We start from the raw sequence: 21495 nt of genomic DNA, 5'->3' as shown, positions 1-21495 counted from the left end.
GAAGATGTGCTTTCAGAAGTGGCCTGAACATTTAGTTTACCTATTAAAATAAAAACTGTACATACTTTATGATCTATCTTCGAGAAACAGACAAATCTGCAAGGAGCCGCATGGATCTTCATTGTCGTTTTCTGTTGTAGTTAAGTGTAAAGTCGAAAGCAATCTGGGTGTACATCAACGGAGAAATAGCCATATTCACTCTGTGATAGCCATACTATGCAATTTTATGAAGCACTTAAAATAGATATAGTTTGATTCATACTAAAATGAAAAAGAGCTCCAAGACAAGGATGCTAAAAAAAAGAAAAAAAAGGAAGTCGCAGGATGATACTATACTATACTGTACTATTTAAGACTTGTCAATCTCAGGTTCTCCCACCAAAACAGCACAACACACGAAGTAAGTGTATAGGAAATTTCGGAATGATGAACTCCAAACAGGATATGCATCTGTAACAAGGGCTACCTCTGGAGAGACGGGTAGGGGAATGAGGCGGTCTTTGACCTTGACAGTAATTTATGGTTTTTAACAAGGAGGGTGCATTCTTCATCTATTAGTTTTGCTTTTGTTGGCTGTGAAAATTAATTTTTCGAGAAATAGTACTGATTGTGATTTCTTCTCTATTCAGTGAGGAAAGGGAGTGACAGGTAATGATTCTGTATCAAGGCTGATTAAAGAATAAAAGAAGGCCTTTCGGAAGATTAAAAAACAAATAAAAAGTTGAGAAGAAAGAGCACGAAGAGTAGAAGGCAACAATGGTGTACTCTCCAGCAATGGCAATACGGGTTATTAAAAAGAAGCGTGGGGGCGGGGAACCCTGGCCGACTCAAGACGCCACGGGAGGAAGCCAAGCAAAATAGCAAAGCGGGATCCTAGAGGGGCGGGGCCCACCTCAGCGCGCAGGCGCAAGCAGGCCCAGGTGGCCGCCGCCGCGGAAGCGAAGCCACCTATACGTGCCGCGCCGCTTGGGTCTCCTGCGCATGCGCAGACGGACCTGCGCTGGAGGCTTCATCTTTGCCGCCGCTGCCGCCGCCTTCCTGGGATTTGAGTCTCGAGCTTTCTTCGTTCGCTGGCCGGCGGGTTCGCGCCCTTCTCGCGCCTCGGGGCTGCGAGGCTGGGGAAGGGGTTGGAGGGGGCTGTTGATCGCCGCGTTTAAGTTGCGCTCGGGGCGGCCATGTCGGCCGGCGAGGTCGAGCGCCTAGTGTCGGAGCTGAGCGGCGGGACCGGAGGGGATGAGGAGGAAGAGTGGCTCTATGGCGGTACGAAACTTCCTGTCCCTGTCTCTCGGGTTCTCTCAGGCCTCCCCTCTTGGCCCTCAAACGGCCGGCGTTCCTGGCCTCTCGCGCCGCCGCTTCGGGCCTCTGGTTGGGAGTCCTGTCCGGCCTGACTTAGGCCGAGCGCGGCGTGCGCGTGCCCCCAGCCCCCGCGGCTGTCTCTCGCCTGGCCCACGCCCACCATGCGCACCCACCCTGTGGCGGCCGGGCCGGGCTGGGGGGCTGTGACCGGTCCTGGCCCCCGGCTTCGCTGTGCTTTCCCCGGGGCGTCTCGATCGCCTCGCTGCTGCGCTCTTTACCCTTATTTTTTTCTGTCGATTCTGAGGTGGTGTTTTTTCGTGTCTGTTTTTGCCCTGTGGCCTTAGGGTGCCCTTCCTGTCCCTTCTTTCAGAAACAGTCATTCTGTAATAATAGCTAAATAAAGTTAATGCTGTACAACTAACGTCTTGTTTCTTGATGGTCAGTTTGTATGGAATGCACCTGCAAGGGTACCTCCTTGTCTGAAAGTCGTGCTTTAAAAATAATTAATTAAGAGAGAGAGAGAGAGAGAAAGATGGCCCATAAAGAAAACTCTGAATGTCTCCTGTATTAAGGTGAAGTTATTCTTTTTTAAGAGACTGCCGTTTAACCTACATCATGGAGGTATCTCATGACCCTTCGGCTTATAGTTTTCAGTGTCATCTCATGTATTTCTTTTTCTCAAAATAAATTTAATGCATCATGTACTTCTCTCTAGAAGGGTACTTGTTTGACATCTGGTTTTTAAGTCACAATCCCTTCTTGCTTATTACACCAGATTTGAAAGTTAATGTTTGTTCCTTGCCTAAAACATACATTCTTGATTGTCTTTAGAATAGAATAGTAAAAGTGCACTTTGGGCACCATGCAGGTCCTTGATGATGTGACTTTGATAAACTTGTAAAAAAAAATCGTTATCTTTGGTGGCAAGATTTAGCATTAGTTACTATTTGAAATGTGAATGTGTAGGATTTCTTTTACAAAGATCTGGAAATCTTCAATACCTCTTTAAGCTTATTTTTATAGCAGTAAAGTCTGATTTTTTTTCCATAAAATACGTATCTTGTTAAGTAATTATAAGGTGATCTAACTTTGGATGTGCTTATAGGCCCATGGGACGTGCATGTGCACAGTGATTTGGCAAAGGACCTAGGTTAGTGCTTGTGATGATCACTTCAGATTTTCATAATACTAGTTTCTTTAAAAGTGGTTTATTTTGTTTGCTTATTTATTTATTTGTTTATTTTACTTGGTAGATGAAAATGAAGTTGAAAGGCCAGAGGAAGAAAATGCCAGGTTAGTGAAATTTTCTGTTGATGCCTATTACACAGGTTGTGTGATACAATGGTTCTGTCAGTTGTCAAAATTATTTTCTTACAATCATTGGCTTCATTACAACACTGACTTACAACATTTTGGAGGACATTGAATCCTTTAAGGATTATTCCAGTTTCAGGACCTAATCTTATGCCAATTGTATTTGTTGGTAGTTTAAAGGACAAAGTTTTTGAACTTAAGATTTTACACTGTTAAGTAACTTGTTACTCTTAAGTGAATTCAGTAGTGAAGTATACAGTATAATCATTAAGCTACTGATAAAAATATTTTAACTTAATTGAAAATGTTTTTAAGTAAATCAGGAACACTCCAAACTACTACTGCTTTTCCAGTTTATTAACATTTTTGATGATATAATGGCACTTTGGTTGTAATTTCAATGCTATGTATTGTTTACATTAAAAATGTGATTAGCTGATTTGTTATAAGGTTGATTTCTTTGTTAGATTGTAAGAAAAATGTAAGTATTCATTTATAGAACATATACAGGGAGTCAGAATTTTACCCCAGATTTCAAAAAGCAACCCATGCAAAGTACATGGAGATGTCGGCTTTACCCTGACCACATGCATTAGTGTCTGTAATGGAGGGAGAGGTAGTTAGAAGATTTTAAAGAACATTTGGGTTTAAAAAGTGGAAGATATACCACTTCATACCGAGTAAGCTGCAATCAAAAAGATAAAACAGGTGTTGGTGAGGATATGGAGAAATAAAAGCCTCATACACTTCTGGTGGGATTGTAAAATGGTGCAGCTGCTTTGAAGAACAGCCTGGCCATTTTCTCAAATGGTGAAACATGGAGTTACCATATGAGTCCTCCACCTTAGAGGAATGAAAACATATTCACACAAAAACTTGTACGTGAATATTCATAGCAGCATTATTCTTAATAGAAAGTGGGAAAAAAAAAACTTGCAGCTGCATCAACTGATGAATGGATAGATTAAATGTGTTATATCCATACAGTGGAATATTATTGGGCAAGGACAATAAAATGAAATACTGGTAGATGTTACAACACGGATGAACCTTACAAATGTGGAAGCGAAAGAAGCCAGTCGGTAGAGACAGATTAGTGGTTACTAAGAGTTGGGTGAATGATTGCTAATGTATACAAAGTTCCTTTTGGGAGTGATGCATACATTCTGGAATTAGATAGTTGTGATGGTTGGACTATGTGAACATATTAAAACTCAGTTGTCCTGTTTGAATGGGTAGATTGTGTAATATGTGAATTGTATCTCAAAGCTGTTACAACAAAAAATGGATAGAGGGAAAAAGTGAGAAATGGAAGTAGAAATAGCTTAGGAGGAGCTGAAACTACAGTTCAACTTCCTTACCCAAAAAATCCCCTATAGTCTTTTCACTCATTGGTATATTATCTGAAATGTTATTTCATTTTAAAATTTATGTATTCAACTCAGTTCCTAATTCTGATCTCAACCACAAAGTTGAGATTAGTTTTAATTTATGTTATGAAAGTGATTGAATTTTCTTTGTACCCATTCCTTCAGTTGGTCAAGAAATTAATTACAGGGTATAGTTTTACAATCAAGTATACTTTTCTATATGATAATCTTTATCCCATTATTTTCTATTTTTATTGGTTACAATTTTAAAAGCTTACTTTCTAATCAAACATTCTTTAATTTTAATTCTGCAATACACAACTTGCTAAAATTTATTGGAGGGAATCTTCTACCTTCCCTGAGTGTCACTGTCAACATAGCTTTATATTCCTTTCTGCAACTTCATTTGGGGAGCCGTTGAGTTGATTTCATCCTATGGGGGAAAAGACAACTTCCTTTACAGTGTTATTTTTCTAGAAAAAGCTTAAAATTTTATCATGTTTCTAACATTTTAATGGTGATAGAAAATTAAGACTTCCAAAAGAGTAGGCCTATTGAAGAAAGGTACTCCGCCAAACCTACTGCTATCTGGCTTGGTACATCATTGCATTGCTCCACCTAAGTTCCTGCTATTAGAATTTGCCCGTTTCCTACTGACTGGCTCATTGCTGAAGCCTCTGTTTTTCTTAAACATTGCATTGCAGTCTCCAATTGTGTTTTATCTATCCAAGTTTTGACTAAAGAAGGGATACTGTTTTGTGACATAGAAAGCAAATAGGACTTGTTTCTGGCTACCTAGAAGCTTATTTCAGCAGGAGGTAAATGTACTGAACAATTACAGCTGCATATTTGTTTTCTTGAAGCAAGCAGTAGAACGATGAAAATATAACAGTTATGTTTTGACTTTTTATCTTTCATTTTGCTTTATTTGGTGATTGTGCTATAAAATGCCACTGTAAAGATCAAATTGATTTACATAGAAACTACCTGACAGAAAGTGAAGTTTAGAAGAGATTAGCAGAAATCTAATGAAAAGTGCTCTGAACTGTGTCAACATCTGGACATTTTTGTTAAGAATGCTACTAAATAATTTAGAAAGTTGGGTCAAATCAGCTACTTGCTTTATACTTCAATTTTCTTATCTGTAAAATGAGGTGATGGTTAATTCCCACTGTTGAAATTTTAATTACTAAAAAATGTAAGAAACCAATTACACTATGGTACTGGAAGTGTTATTTGCTGGTAAATGACCATATGCTTGAGTTTCATGGGAATGTGAATGTTTTATTGTTACATATCAGTTTTGTTGTGAAAGGACAAGTTCAAGTATTAACTGGTCTTAAAAAAGTAATCAGTTTTATCATTCATGAGAATTAGCTCCTTATTAATATCAAATTGGAGAACAGTCTTGAATGAAGATACATTTTTTAATCTTAAAATTTTATTTTTTATTCAACAAAGGACATATTTTCAATAAGATTGATAACACAGAGAACCAAGAAGAAGCACGTATGTTAACTGAATACTGAAAGAGTTAATGTGATTATACCACAAATCTGAGTTCTTGAGCACCAAGGAAAAGAGGAAGCTGTATTATGTAGATCTGGGTAGTTATAGTAGTAGTACCTGGTACATAGTGGATGTTCAGTAAAGATTTAGGATAATTAAAATTGATTAAGTTTGTCATATATTTTTAAAATGTGTAAAAAGCTTGAATTATAGCCCATCAAATTATAAATCATTTATAACCTGTGAAGGCATTTGCATTCTTTTTTTTTTTTTTTTTTGAGACAGCATCTCACGCTGTCACCCAGGCTAGAGTGCAGTGGCATGATCACTGCAGCCTCACTGCAACCTCTACCTCCTGGGTTCAAGCAGTTGTCTGCTTCAGCCTTCAGAGTAGCTGGGATTACAGGCGCCTGCCGCCATGCCTGGCTAATTTTTTTTTTTTGTATTTTTAGTAGAGACGAGGTTTTACCATCTTGGCCAGGCTGGTCTTGAATTCCTGACCTCGTGATCCACCTGCCTCAGCCTCCCAAAGTGCTGGGATTACAGGCGTGAGCCTCCACACCCAGCCTAGCATTTGCATTCTACTTACAATGTTGAGTACTTGTCTTATGCAAGTTACTAGAAATAATGGAATAAGACAGTCAGATTTTACCATTACTGTCTCCAGTGGAGACAATAATTTTAGGAGCTTTATTAAAGCTTAGAAATACTAACATAATCTATCTGTACTTCCGAAAAATAATGCCTGACATGTATACTTACTTTTGTTGTTTGTAGTGCTAATCCTCCATCTGGAATTGAAGATGAAACTGCTGAAAATGGTGTACCAAAACCGGTAACATAAGGCTTTGAAATCCAGTTACTTTCCTGATACAAATCTTTATCAATAGCTTCACAGTTTACATAGAAAGCAAGCTGGCATTTTATATTACCTTCAGTATCGGGTGTTATCTGGCCCTTTCTTACATTTCCTACTTCATCTGGTGCCATTAAAAACATATATAGGAATTAAAATGAGGAAAAGAAATAGTAGAAAGACTTCAGAGGAAAATAGTATGTGCAAAGGCTTGATGTTTATTGCTTTCAAGGAAATGAATGGTTATGAATCTACTGAATGTAGTGAGCCTGGTTTTCAGAGCAAGTTTTGAGTCCCACAACCTTTCACTGTTATGATTTTTTAGCGTTGCTTTTTAATGTATGTGACAGTCCTTGACTGCATCCCTGCATGCCATTGATATTTTGTGAGATGAACATATCATTGGTCCTATGAATATTTGTACATTTTAATCCTATAAAAGGAAGGAAGTTATTGTTCTGGAAGTTTGAAGTTGTATACAAAAAAGTATTTTGCCTATGTGATCTACTTATTTACTATGATGTGATTAAGCACAAAATAGCCTTTAAGAGCCAAAGTAAAATCTTCACAAATGTAGAATTTGCATGTAGGGCCTCTTCTAGGTATACAAGAATACCAAGCATAACTGAGCTTCTACTTAACTATTTGGTACTTCTTATGCTTTGGTTTTTTTTTTTTTTAATTCTTTAATTGATTTGGTACTTTGTATTTGTGACACTGTGAATCTTAAAATTGTTCTCCTCTTAGATTGTTTTTTGCCAAGACTTCTCAAATACTTATTTTTTATAATTTTATCTTGTAGGTATCTTAGTAAGTTGCTTTAGATCCTTTTTGCAAGAAGGGCAGATATGATAGTTAAAAAAAAATATGAGGTGTTGTTTACCAAAAGGAGATGATGCCAAAAAAGATTTCATTTCTTTATTCTTAGTCTTATCCTTTTTATCATGTAGAACATCAAAATTATGAGTTGAAATAGGTGGCAGCATTATAAGCTTGTAACTTTTAAATTGTATCTCAAAAAAATACAGAGTGGGGCCGGGCATGGTGGCTCACACCTGTAATTCCAGCACTTTGGGAGGCCAAGGTGGATGGATCACCTGTCAGGAGTTCGAGGCCAGCCTGGCCAACATGGTGAAACCCTGTCTCTGCTAAAAATACAAAAATTAGTTGGGCATGGTGGTGGGCACCTGTAATCCTAGCTACCCTAGAGGCTGAGGCCGGAGAATTGCTTGAACCTGGGAGGCGGAGGTTGCAGTGAGCTGAAATCATGCCATTGCACTCAAGCCGGGGCGACAAAGTGAGACTCTGCCTCAAGAAAGAAGAAAGAAAAAAAAAAACAGGGTGGTTACTTTTTTTAGTTATTAGTATTAGATGTTGAAATGGATTATTGAATGTATTTTATAATTTGTTTATGTTCATGTAGAAAGTAACGGAGACCGAAGATGATAGTGATAGTGACAGTGATGATGATGAAGATGATGTTCATGTCACTATAGGAGACATTAAAACGGGAGCACCACAGTATGGGTAAGATATTTTTTAGTAAGTAACAATTGTGTAAATGCTATATAGTAAGGAGAGTGTGCCTGTATCAAACTCTCAGTGGTTGAGTCCATTGTTTTTATGTTTTTCTATTTTAACATAAAAGAACTTGTTAAAGTTTCATGAAGATACTTCTTTGCTTAAATAGTTAATTGATTAGGCAAAGGTACATGGAAGCAGCAGTTTTTGATGCTGAATTTAAAGTGTTTTTATAAAAGAATTGAGTGCTAGGCCCGGCATAGTGGTTCATGCCTGTAATCCCAGGACTTTGGGAGGCCGAGGCGGGTGAATCACTTGAGGTCAGGAGTTCAAGACCAGCCTGACCAGCATGGTGAAACCTTATCTCTACTAAAAATACAAAAATTAGCCAGGCATGGTGGTGGGCACCTGTAATCCCAGCTACTCCAGAGGCTAAGGCAGGAGAATCACTTGAACCTGGGAGGCGGAGGTTGCAGTGAGCCTAGATCGAGCCACTGTACTCCAGCCTGGGTAACAGAGTGAGACTCTGTCTCAAGAAAAAGAAAAAAAAAAGTACTATAAATTCTTTGATTAGAATTAGAAATCCTTAAATTGTAATTTCTATCTGTACTTATTATTATTTCACTTTATTACTTATCCAGACCTGAGTTTAGGTTTTTAATTTTTTTGTCTAATAAAAACAATATCAAAAGTATTTCTTTTTGTTCTTAATAGTGTTTTCAGATTTCTAATTCTCCCTTAGGCCTTTTAGGCCAATGTTTGTCTCAAATTTTGTATTCTATAAACTGGACCAAGTAAATGGACTGTCATTGACTCATTGAGCGCATAAAGAATCTTACAGAAAGATTGGAAGGGAAATACATTGAAGTACGAATTGTGATTTAGTTACGATAGGCGAATAAGAGTTTTTCAAATTGGCTGTATGATGTGGTTATTATAGCTTATGCATTGGAAACATAAAATACATTAATTTCACTATAGTTCATTAAGCAACCTCATCTGGAATCAACCAGTGTATACAAAAATATTGTTAAATATTTTATTAGTAGAGTCATTTGTTTTCAGAAGTCATTTCAGGAAGCTTAAAGCCAATTCAGTTATTGTCATAGTCAGTTTTGTATTATAATAATGACTACCCATGTAATTTTAAAATCCTAGCACCTTTTTAGGGAACAGAGTAAAGAGGCTCATTTTTCATGTTAGGGGTGGATATTCTAAATGTGCTCCTCATTCTCATTTGGGAAAGTAAATAATTACTTAATGAGAAAGTCGGGCTTATACTGTAGCACTAGTAGGGCTTTACTATCTGCATGATGCAAAAGGAACACATATAAAATTGTAATAATTGCATGTTCATTAAATGTTATGTAAAATTATTTGTATTTGCAAGTTATAGAACAATTTGAAGCAAATTACAATTTTTTTGGATTATGAATGGGACCTTTTCTTGGTAGAAATTGCACTCAAATATTAAATATACGTGGACTTCCATAGTACCTTACTAAACTTTATTTCTTACAGCAATTTTCAGTTTTATGCATTGTAATTATGTTTATACATATTTATTACCTCTAGACACTTTAGATTTCTATAGAGTAGAAACCATTGTATTCAAAACTCTTCAAAAAAACAAGAAACTGTGATTTATGAAGTTTTCTCTTCCTCACATTGCCTTAAATATAGTTAAGTGTGCAGTAAATGGTCATTGACTAAATAAACTGAATGTTATTTAGTTACAGTTGTCTCTGAAGGTTTTTTCCCTTAGACATTTGATTATGAAACTTTTCAAGTACTCACAAAAGTTGAAGGAATTGACATGTGAATGCTCATTTACCCATCACCTAGATTATACAATCTACATTTTGCTCTGTTTGCTTGAACTCATATCCCTCTATCTATGCGTTTACCCATTTATCAGTTGATTTATTTTTTATTCATTTTATGCATTTCGAAAGTAAAGTACAGGCATTTGTGAAGAGTGTAAAGTTGTTTAACCTCTATATTTCAAGATATATCCCTTGAAAACAGTCAGTGAGAAAATGAAATTTGATAAACATCTACGTATGCACAGCATTTTCAGAAGCAAATTTAAAGAACAAACTGTGTCCAAGGAGTGGTACTGAACTGATTTATTGTAAATTGTTAGGAAATACAAAATAGCATTTTTTTTTTTTTTTTTTTAGGTAACATACCTTTGTTACAAGTTCATTTTATATGTAAGTAAGGTATGAAGAAAAGCAACTCTTAAAGTAGGAATACTTTATCTTGGAAAGTAGTTTGTTACCTATCTCTGTGAGATTGATCCATTTATGTACTCAATAAATAATTTTTAAAGACATAATTTATCTGGCACTGTGTTAAGTAGCAAAGATAATGTGCCTTTATCAAACCATCTGTGATCATTCCATTATTATTATTTTTTTTTTTACATTTACCATGCTACAAAAGAACTCTTGGTAAAATCACCATGAAGTTTCCTGAAGTTAACGAATTAGATAAAGTTACATGAAAGCAGCAATTTTTTATCTGTGAATGTATTAATTGATGAGAATACAAGAAGTTATCATTTTCCAGAGGTAGTGAAGATGGCAGACATGTTGAGTAAATATTTTCAATGCAACATAAGTGCTAGAATAGAAACATGTACAAAGTGATTTTCAAAAGGTTTGAGAGGAGAGTTGCTAAAAGCCTACAGGTGTTGAAGAGAAGATCCCAGAGGTAACATTTGAACTTGTTTGAATAATTTTTGAGATGGGAGACAGTGGTTTTTAGGCGGCGGACACTGCTTAACAATAAATGTATTAGATGCATGCCTTGGAGGAAGTACATGGCTGGAGGATAAGGTAGACGAAAAGAGATGGTTGAAATCACTTATGGAAGGAGTTAGGATGCTTTTGCTATGTCTTTGTAGACCTTGCAAGCTTGTCCAATGTATCTTATTTTGTTGTTGTTCTGTTTTGCTTTGTTTTAGGCTTTTAGCTGCCCAAAGCCATGGTTTTTAGTTTCTGTCTCCAGTGATCAGTGGAAAAGAGGGGTGATGAAGGGGCTTTACTGGCCTAACCAGAAACAGAAACTAAGGACTCATGACTGTATTCTTTCCCTTAGACACCCCTAATTAGGTTTTTAGACAGGTCATATCATTTGAAAAGATAACTCTAGCATCAGTAGTTGAGATGGGTTAGATGGAGAGACATTGACTAATAGATGTGAAGTAGTTGTCCAGGTGAGATGATAATCTAGACTAAGGGAGCAGTAGTAGAGAGATGAATGGGAAAATAGTACATTTGAATATTAGAGAAACAGAAATATAGTCAGGCATGTGGTATACACCTGTAGTCCCATGGACTTGGGAGGCTGAGGGGGGAGGATTGCTTGAGCCTTGGAGTTTCAGGCCAGCCTGGGCAATATAGTAAGATCCTGTCTCAAAGAATAAATAGAAACAAATAACATGGGTAACTGGTTGGTTGTGGATGGAGGAGGAGATAAAGGGCTCAGTGACTTAAAGATTTCTAGAGCAGTTAATTGGGTACAGGTGGGTGCTACTGCTCCCACCTCCCACAAAATAGATTCATTTGACATGTTTATTTTGAAGTTCCTATAGAAAATCCAAGTATAGGATCTAGCATTTAGAGTGGTCTGAGACTTCATGGGGATCTATTGGACATTATATCAAATTTGCCTCTGCAATTTTTCATACCACTGAGCTTCTCTACACAGGCTTCTCTACAAAGGCTTGTGGCTTAAAAAAGAAAAAATGATGTTTTAAAAGGCAGAATAGGGAATAGAAAGTAGCTGAATGGAAAGCGAAGAAGCTCATTTATCGAACACTTGTGGCTAAGCCTTTTATAAAAATACTATTTTATTCTATACTGTCCTGTAAGAGAACAGTTTAGAGAAAATCCTTGATTTTTCTACATTTGTAGAAAAATCATGTACATCATATGTAGATACCGCTAAGTCACTTTTTCTGAATTTGGATTGTTAAAATGTAAACATCGTGAAGGCAGGAACCATATTTGTCCAGCTCCTCACACTTTTTCCTCAGCCTAGAACCATACTTGACATGGTTTGGTGCTCAGTAAGCATTACATGAATTAATCAGTCTATAAAATGATTATTTCAAGTTGGTGACGATAGTACTGCTTGACAGTAATATTTGGTCCACTTTGTAATTTTTGCATTTCTAGCTGTGGAGCTACAGTTATTTGATACAATTACTTAAACATTTTATTGAATTTACATTTTTCTTTTTTAAGTAGAAAAGAAAAATGACAGTGCAAATGTAACTAAACCTAAGTCTTAAATGTAGTACATTAGAGACAAAAGATGGAAGTAATTATTATTAGACCCAAAGCAGTGAATCTGAAGTCCAGATGGCTGAACTTCTGAGAGAAAAGAACCAAATATATAACATGGATATAATGTGAGAAATATATCATTGAAAACATCTATGACTTGAGGTCTTACTGATATCTTTTTTAGAGACAAAAGATGGAAGTAATTATTATTAGACCCAAAGCAGTGAATCTGAAGTCCAGATGGCTGAACTTCTGAGAGAAAAGAACCAAATATATAACATGGATATAATGTGAGAAATATATCATTGAAAACGTCTATGACTTGAGGTCTTACTGATATCTTTTTTTTTTTTTTTTTTTGAGATAGAGTCTCGCTCTTTCGCCCAGGCTGGAGTGCAGTGGCGCGATCTCACTACAAGCTCCGCCTCCTGGGTTCATGCCATTCTCATGCCTCAGCCTCCTGAGTAGCTGGGATTACAGGTGCCCACCACCACGCCTGGCTAATTTTTTCTGTTGTTTAGTGGAGACGGGGTTTCATGGTGTTAGCAGGATGGTCTTGATCTCCTGACCTCGTGATCCACCTGCCTCGGCCTCCCAAAGTGCTGGGATTACAGGCGTGAGCCGCCGTGCCCGGCCGTCTTACTGATATCTTTTTGTTCAGTGGGAGTTGGTCCTTCTTTGCCCATTCCCATTTTCTTCTAACTTCCCTAGTAACAGAAAAGTCTATTTTAATTAGTATATTTGATAATACTACTCATATATAAGAATCCATTATATAAAAAAGTAAAGAACTGTCTGTAACCCCATATTACAGAAAATGTATACAAGGCTCATTTATACAAGTATAAATGCAATGAATTATTCAAATAATTGTATACAACTCTTAGGTGTCTTGGCCAAGATTACACAACTAGCAATTGACAAAACATTTGCATGTGGGTTGGTCCAACTTCAGATATTTTTTTCTTTATCACTGTGTATTATATTACATCTAAAAAGGAGCAGCTTAATATTTTTTTCAAATATATACATTCATGTAACTACAACCAGATCAAGATATGAAACGTAATTGGCATCCTAGAAGTTTCTCTCATTTTTCCTCTTGGTCATTAACCACCCACCACTGGCAAACACTGTTCTGCTTTCATGCTAGACTTATTTTTGAATTTCTTGTCAATAAATTTCTATTATGGACTGAGTACTCCATGAATAGTTGAAAAAGGATTTATTAACAATATCAAATGCAGGAAGAACTGAAAGGCCACTAGATTTGACAACAAGTTGGAGGAATTTTACTTATGCTTAAGATTGCTGTATATTTAATAACGGGGAGGCAAGGAAATGAAGACAAGGGGTATAAACTATTTTTCCCTTCTTAGCCTTATTTCTTGTGAAGTTTGTTACAGTAGAATGTTGAGTTACTGGCAAAAAGGTTTTTGAAATGGAAACAAGTCAGGCTTTTTGTTTTTTTTTTTTTTTAAATGTTTTTGCCTTTTATTGAGCAAGTGACTTTAAAAATCAGTTTAAAATGTTTTTTAAAATGTGTGTTAGCTGGGCACGGTGGCTCACTCTTGTAATCTCAGCATTTTGGGAAGCCAAGATGGGAGGATTGCTTGAGCTCTGGAGTTCGAGACCAGCCTGGACAACATGGTATGAGATCTCCTCTATACAAAATTTAAAAAATAAAGATAGAAATAAAATGTGTGTCGCACTATCCATTTACTATGTGATTGTATAATTTGTTTCTACAAATGGAATATATTACTGTTTTGTTTAAGCTTTTCAGGATAATTTCTGGTTTTTTTTGTTTGTTTGTTTTTAGGAGTTATGGTACAGCACCTGTAAATCTTAACATCAAGACAGGGGGAAGAGTTTATGGAACTACAGGTAAAGTTTGTATTTTCTGTTGCATCAGTAGGGAAATAAGGCACATATCTTAAATAGGTCTTAATAGCTTTTTTTTTAGTCGGGGACAGAGTCTGGCTCTGTCACCCAGGCTGGAGTACAGTGGCGCAATCTTAGTTCGCTGCAACCTCCGCCTCCTGGGCTCAAACCATCCTCCCACTTCACCTTCTCAAGTAACTGGGACTGTGGGCGTGCACTACCATGCTTGGCCAATTTTTGTATTTTTATGTAGAGACCGGGTCTCACCATGTTGTTCAGGCGGTCTTGAACTTTCGAGCTTAAGTGATCTACCTGTCTTGGCCTCCCAGAGTGTTGGGATTCCAAGTGTGAGCCACTGCGCCTAGCCAAGGTGATAATACCTCTTTTTAAAGAGTAATTTTTGACCGTACATCACAGAGACTGGTAAAAATTTTTCTGGAAAGAGTCCAGTAGCACGTGTTTTAGGCTCTGCTTTGTTGGGAACCCTTGCCAGGTTTTTTGCCAGGAATAGTAAAAAGATGTTTGTTTTCTGTTTGTGTATTTGTGCCAGGAATAGTAAAAAGGTGTTTATATTTTCTGTTTGTCTATGGTATCTCCCAGCTTCTTGCAAATGTAGCTCCTTCATTTTGTAATTTTATAAAATAGGAACAAAAGTCAAAGGAGTAGACCTTGATGCACCTGGAAGCATTAATGGAGTTCCACTCTTAGAGGTAGATTTGGATTCTTTTGAAGATAAACCATGGCGTAAACCTGGTAAGATTATTGTGGATTATATTAATTTCAATATTTTTAGTGTGAAGTCATCAGAAAATTTTTTTGAACATCAATTTAGAATTTTATTTTTTCATTATAATTTTAATTGTCTTAAGCAAATGATGAGTAATAATGACTTGGATTATTAAATCTTACTGGTGGCCTTGTATTACTTAAAATGTAGACTTATTGTTTATTATAATGGCGTTTGTAAAGGGAATAATTTGATCAAAAATGTTATAGTATTTTTGCCACCATAAATGATAGAGTGATAACTGATAGAACTCTAAATTTATATTTTTATAGTTTAGTATATTTTTGATGCTGCATAAAAATAGAGCTGAAATATTTGTACACTAAAGTTGTGTTTTTTCTTTAGGTGCTGATCTTTCTGATTATTTTAATTATGGGTTTAATGAAGATACCTGGAAAGCTTACTGTGAAAAACAAAAGAGGATACGAATGGGACTTGAAGTTATACCAGTAACCTCTACTACAAATAAAATTACGGTAATTAATAAATACTCCGGAATACCCTTGGCTTGTCTACCGTCCCACTTTTACTCCCCAAATAAATTGCTTCCCTATAAAAGTGGTTAAATGCTGTATGATAGTTTAAAAATTCCATTTTGTTTACCATGTTTGTTTTTCCCTTCCCTCCCTTTTAGAGTTTCGTATTTAATGATTATCTGATGTTCTTGCTTTCAAATCACAGACTAGCCACAGCTAGTTTGTCTTTATATGGCCTATTAATTAAATATTATGTGGTATCTTAATGGGGAATATGTTATCTAACTTAGGCCGAAGACTGTACTATGGAAGTTACACCAGGTGCAGAGATCCAAGATGGCAGATTCAATCTTTTTAAGGTGAATTTTAGTAAATTATCCTTGGTTGCTCTCATTTTTTGTTCTTGAGTCTGCTCCCATACCACTACTCAAGGGACAAGATTAAAGTGGAAATAGCTACCTTTTTTCCAAACCTTCAGCTTCCTGGTGACTTACAAATTTGCTGATTGTTGTTTTATCTCCACTTTTGCAAGCATGTGAATTTATAGCCTATTATACTAACAAATGCCGAGTAAAACTATTCTTTGCTATATGTTGTGATTTCATTTTGAGTCGTAATACATGTTTGTAGGATAGAAAAGTTAGTGGCAACAGATTACGCTCTCATTGTAGATAATACTCTAATCTTTATCAACAGAATTGGAAACTTTTTTGTTTTCTTTACAAAAATGGTAAGGAAGGTGGCATACTGTTTATCTCTATGACACTGATAACACTGATATCATTGGTGTAATGCCCTGATAGCTCAAGATATCTTCAAAAATCTTAGGCATTCTCTGAGAGGCTTTGAGAACTCAACATAATGAGATAAGGCCATTGATTTTAAAAATTGGTTCTTAAAAGGATTAGGTATATGTGAGAGACTTTGAGGTTGATACTACAACTTGCATAACAAGTCTGATTTCTGGCTCCTCCATACCATGGTATGATCATAGACCCAGTCCAAAGAATAATACTATATTGTCATAGTTCTTTTATGGAAAACTGATTGTGTACTCTTTTTTCTTTACCTTAATAGTTGACTCTTGTATTGAATGACACTGGGATGAAGATTGGGAGTGGCTTTTAGATGGGGTTGTATACTCAGGGAACTTTAGTGGACTGGAAAGAGACCACTGCTCCCCTTTTGGGTTTGCAGCCCTGTCCATCAGAATACTGCCTTATGCAGTGTGTGTGCTATGTCTGCAGATACAACCACTCTACTGTACACAGTTCTATATAGATAATTTTATTTTAATTTACATCCTACTTTGCGTAAGTATTTGGTTCTTCTTTTGCAAATATTTTGAAAGTATGTGATGATGTCTGTTGTGTTTTAAAGGGTCATCAGTTTCTTTTGGGTTATATTGTCTGTATAGGCATTGAATATATTAAACTTGACTGCAATGAGTAGAAAAGTTGTCTTAATGAACTAGTTCATTAGCAGTAGTGCATTTTATTTTCTTTTAATAGAAATGAGAACTGCCATCATAAACTGTTAGCTTCTGTATACTTTATTTTTTGTAGTAGACTTAAAAAGAGAATAAAAAGAAACTCCTAGGGGTTAGTCTCATTGAAGGTAGCCATTATGAATGTGTATTTTATATACATACTGTGTACTGAAAAATTTATTTTGAAGTTTCTTTTGGTTATGTGAGAGGAGGTCATAGAGTGTTCCATTCTGATTGGATTCTGAATGAAAGATTTTAATTCGATGGGTACAGTCTTCATGGTTTTCTTGCCTTGATAGTGTGTTTAAATACTAATATGTTTGGTAGAAATACTGATTTGGGAATAGGGTGTGTATTAAGAATATGTGTGGCAAACATTTTTTCTTTATGTATATTGTGGTCCGTAGGAAATGGTGGAAATAGGGCCATCATGAGCAGGACGTTGATTTTAAACTAGTCTGCAAACATTTGTGTAGCCAATAGGAAGCTGTTTGAAAGTTCCTGAGCAGTAGAATTAAGTGCAGATCTGGTATTTAGAAAAGGAACTGGCAGCAGGATGGGCTGTAGAATGAAAGGGGTGTGAAACAGATAGGGAGCTGTTGCCATACTATAGGACTAAAATGAACTAGGGCCTGAACTCACTTATGAGGATGAATGGGCAAAGGAGTGGATTTAAGAATTAAAATTTATTTTCATATCTGCTGCAAATAGAATTTTTTCATCCTTAAGTGTGAGACAACCCATCAGCCTCTTTAAGATAACTTTATTTACTTTTCATTAAACAATTTGCAAACCCAGTAACAAGTAGAATAGTACACATGAACCCTTAGGTGCTTATCATACAGCTTCAACACTTAACAGTGTTTTGACATTCTTGAGGTAACAGCCTTTTATATACTTAATATGAATAACGTTTTTTTAAAAAGCAAAATAAAAGAAAAAATTTAATAGGTATAAAAATAAAGCCACTCAATTGGCTACAAAAACAATTGTGTAATTATTTAATTAGAGTGAGTGGAAAAAGAGAAGTGACTAGTGGGAATAGATAACATGTATGTATGAGAAAACATTGACTACAACGTTTTCTTAAAATATTTTTTATTCGTTTGTGCACATATGCATAGATCTTCCCCCCGCCACCCCCGCCCCCCCGACTGTGAATGTATGAGCTTTGTCACCAGTTTTCTGAAATTTTACAGTTATGTGTCTTGGTCTGTTTTCATCCATTGTACCAAGCATTCAGTTGCACCTTCTCAATTTGGAAGCACATATCCTTCACTTATGGAACACTTTCTTCTTTTACTTTTTTCTCTGCTTTCTTTTCTATTCTAGATAAATATTGGATATCTTCGAATGGTCTTCTAATTTTTTTTATTGTTTTTCTCTTTTTCATCTTTTCCATTATCTGGGAGAATTTTTTATTCTTATAATGTTATTGTACTTAGTTTTCATTTCTGTTGTTAATTTCCAAGAAAATTTTTCTTTATTATTTAGTTGTAGCATCTTATTCACGCCTACAGTAATGCAGTATCTTTTTCTCTCCTCTCTCAAAGGATATTAATGATAGGCTGTTTCGTTTCTGTTAGATTTTTCTTTTCCTGCATAGTCTGTTTTCAACTTGATTATTTAAGTTAGTTATTTTTATCTTCTGACTTAGACTTTTCTGAAATGTTTGTTGATTGTTGGCCATTCACTCATGTAATGGTGGGCTGCTAAAATTGATTGGAAGCTCTGTGCATCTGAATAGAACTTGCTTGACTGCAGGCTTCACTGGAGGGCTGTTTTTTCACATTCCCTGATGTTAGTATTTTTAGGTGTTTTTCTTTTTGTGGTAATCAGATTTTTTCAGATAAGGTATTCCAGTATTCTATCTAGAGGGTATACACTTGGCTGATGCAAATGTTCTGGTAGCTGGAGCTTTTAATTTCTGAATTTTTGAGGGTCCTGACATGATAATCATTGTCTTTGCTTTCTCATTGCTGACTTAGGATTCAGTTTTCTTTGGTCTGCTCAGTCAGTTACTATTTTTTAATCTAATTTCAAAGTTCTAAATTTTGTTGGTTTCTTAATTTTTTTCTTATGGGTTGAAACAAAATTGTGATTATTTATGGTTGTCTGTTTTTCCTTTTTTTGACTTTAACATGTAGTAATGTTTTCATAAGTTCTTAAATTTTTTTATAAATATAATTTAAAATAGATACATAGTTTATTATTTGGATGTACCTTAGTTTACTTAGCAGGGTTTTTTTTTTTAAGATATTGTTTGTAAAGTTAAACTTTGAAGCTGTGATAGGCAGCCAAAGAAAATTTCAAAAATATTTTTCAAACTTTTAGTACAGTGGTAGCATAATTTGGGTATTTAGCTTCTCAAGGTTGTAGACTTAAGTTTTGTTTGGATTTGTCAGATCTGACATAAATTTGTTTTTAGAAAATTAGTCATAATGTCTTATGGTCATTTCTTAAGATATTAGATCATGTGAAATAATCTCATTATGTTACTGGTTAGACAAATTTTGAGTCTGTAATCTTGAGTGTAACATCTGAAGACAAACAAATGGATAATGAAGTTGACTAGAAAGGTTGGTAGAATAGTGAGGATTTTCAGAATTGTTTAGTAGAATGAGGATATTATGAAGAAATTAAGGAAAAAAGAAAAGCTGGGAAACAGGGGCAATTTTTGTGTGTTTAAAAATCTGTGCCATTTTCCTAATATCTTCTCTGACCTCACCTCTCTCTTTCTCTTTTAATGTCTCTCCCACGTCTCTTTCCCCAATCCTTCCTGGTTCCTCCTTCCTGGTTTTTAATTGAGCATTGACTGTGCCAGGAAGTATCTTAGGCTTTGGGGGGAAGGGGAGGTCACCATAATAGACATGGAGCCTATAGTCTAGACGTTTATTGTGCTTAATGGGAAAATTTAGGTATTAATTAAATAATCATGCTAAAGATGATATAGTTATAAACTACATGTTCTTTGGAGTTTGAAGAAGTGACATTTAAGTTGATCCCCAAAGTCAGTCAAGTAACAAATATTTATTGAGTACTTACTGCATGCCAGGTACTGTTTTAGGATGAGACATAGTAATAAGGTGATGGAATTGTGTGTGTGTGTGTGTGTGTGTGTGTGTATGTGTATATCTATGTTAATTTTTTGATTTCTTATTTATATATCTCAACATCACAGGGTTGAAAAGCACCTCAATAAATCCTATTAGAATAATGAGCACTCATCTTGTGGATATAGATATCACCCTGAGTAGGCCTTCACTGGCATAACTGTATTTTATGATTTTTTTTTTTCTTGAGACAGAATTTCACTCTTGTTGCCCATGCTGGAGTGCAATGGTGCGATCTTGGCTCACTGCAACCTCCACCTCCTGGGTTCAAGTGATTCTCCTGCCTCAGCCTCCCGAGTAGCTGGGATTACAGGTGTCTACCACCACATCTGTATGTTTTTTGTATTGTTAGTGGAGACAGGGTTTTGCCATGTTGGCCAGGCTGGTCTCCAACTCCTGACCTCAGGTGATCCACCCGCCTCAGCCTCCTAAAGTGTTGGGATTACAGGCATGAGCCACTGCACCTGGCCATAAATGTATTTTAGATGTTAACTTTAAGTAGGCCTTTTAAAGGAATTATCTATACAAAGTAATCATGGATATAACAGAACTTCAAAGGAAATAAAACATTGGCTTCTTATAATTACAATTACATGGTGAGAAAAAGATTCAAAAACAAATGTTTCTATGTTGAGATAAAATGAACTACAATTAGAATCTTTTTTTTTCCCCCCAAGATGGAGTCTTGCTCTGTCACCCAGGCTAGATAGAGTGCAGTGGCGCGATCTTGGCTCACTGCAACCTCCACCTCCCGGGTTCAAGCAATTCTCCTGCCTCAGCCTCCCAAGTAGCTGGGATTACAGGCACCTGCCACCACACCTGGCTAATTTTTTTAGTTTTGGTAGAGACGGGGTTTCACCATGTTGTCCAGGCTGGTCTCGAACTCCTGACCTCGTGATCCACCCACCTTGGCCTCCCAAAGTGCTGGGATTACAGGCGTGAGCCACCACGCCCAGCCTACAATTAGAATCTTATGCTTTCTTTTACAACCTCAAATGGACATTGCTCATAAAATTAAAAAATCATGCTTTCATAAACATTAAAGCCTGTCATAAAATTAGTGGCAATTAATAGCTTCTTTCTTAGTCTCTCTATATAAATAACCAGTGAACCATTTGCTTTCTCCCTGTTGTGCAAAGCCAGATGGTCATTGCAGTTGATTTCAGATTGAGCATTTTTAAACAAAATTATTGAAGCATACACAGACTTAATACTTTTGGAGAATTATGGAGTATGAAAGGAACATTTTGAACTCTCCAGTTTTTACTGCTAGAGAATTCTAAGACATTCAAAGTTATTTTTCTTTTTAACCAATGAAAGAATGTTCATGTGCAGAAAAAGATGAGATATTTTTGTTATGGAAGCAAGTGATTGTGCTTCAGACTGGAATCCTTTTGAATTCATGTTGTTTTCCCTGTAAAGAGAAACCAGGAAGAAGAAAATCCTATGACACTAATACATCATCCCAGATGCTTTCAAAGGATTCCTTTTTGTATGGGAACTTATAAGCAATCACACTATTGCCATAATGAGAATCTTTTGGGTGGTTGAGTAACTTTCCTTCATTCCTCTTCTGGTAGAC

At 36.1% G+C, this 21495-nt stretch overlaps 1 protein-coding gene across 41 annotated transcripts in view; it reads left to right on the top strand.

Annotated features, from left to right (window-relative positions):
- Positions 1 to 875: 875 nt before the first annotated feature.
- FIP1L1 (factor interacting with PAPOLA and CPSF1) overlaps positions 876 to 21495 on the top strand; it is a 76729-nt gene continuing 56109 nt past the window's right edge. For 9 of the 41 annotated variants that reach the window (XM_054553257.2, XM_009240012.4, XM_054553255.2 and 6 more), the window contains exons 1-8: positions 932 to 1260; positions 2402 to 2446; positions 2550 to 2589; positions 6267 to 6324; positions 7769 to 7872; positions 13987 to 14051; positions 14694 to 14801; positions 15181 to 15311. In XM_054553257.2, the coding sequence (XP_054409232.1) occupies positions 1176 to 1260; positions 2402 to 2446; positions 2550 to 2589; positions 6267 to 6324; positions 7769 to 7872; positions 13987 to 14051; positions 14694 to 14801; positions 15181 to 15311 (636 nt within the window). In that variant the 5' untranslated portion in view covers positions 932 to 1175. 41 annotated transcript variants of the gene reach the window in all.

Source organism: Pongo abelii, chromosome 3 (assembly GCF_028885655.2).
Source record: "Pongo abelii isolate AG06213 chromosome 3, NHGRI_mPonAbe1-v2.0_pri, whole genome shotgun sequence".
Taxonomy (NCBI): domain Eukaryota; kingdom Metazoa; phylum Chordata; class Mammalia; order Primates; family Hominidae; genus Pongo; species Pongo abelii.
This window is presented reverse-complemented; position numbering and strand designations above follow the sequence as displayed.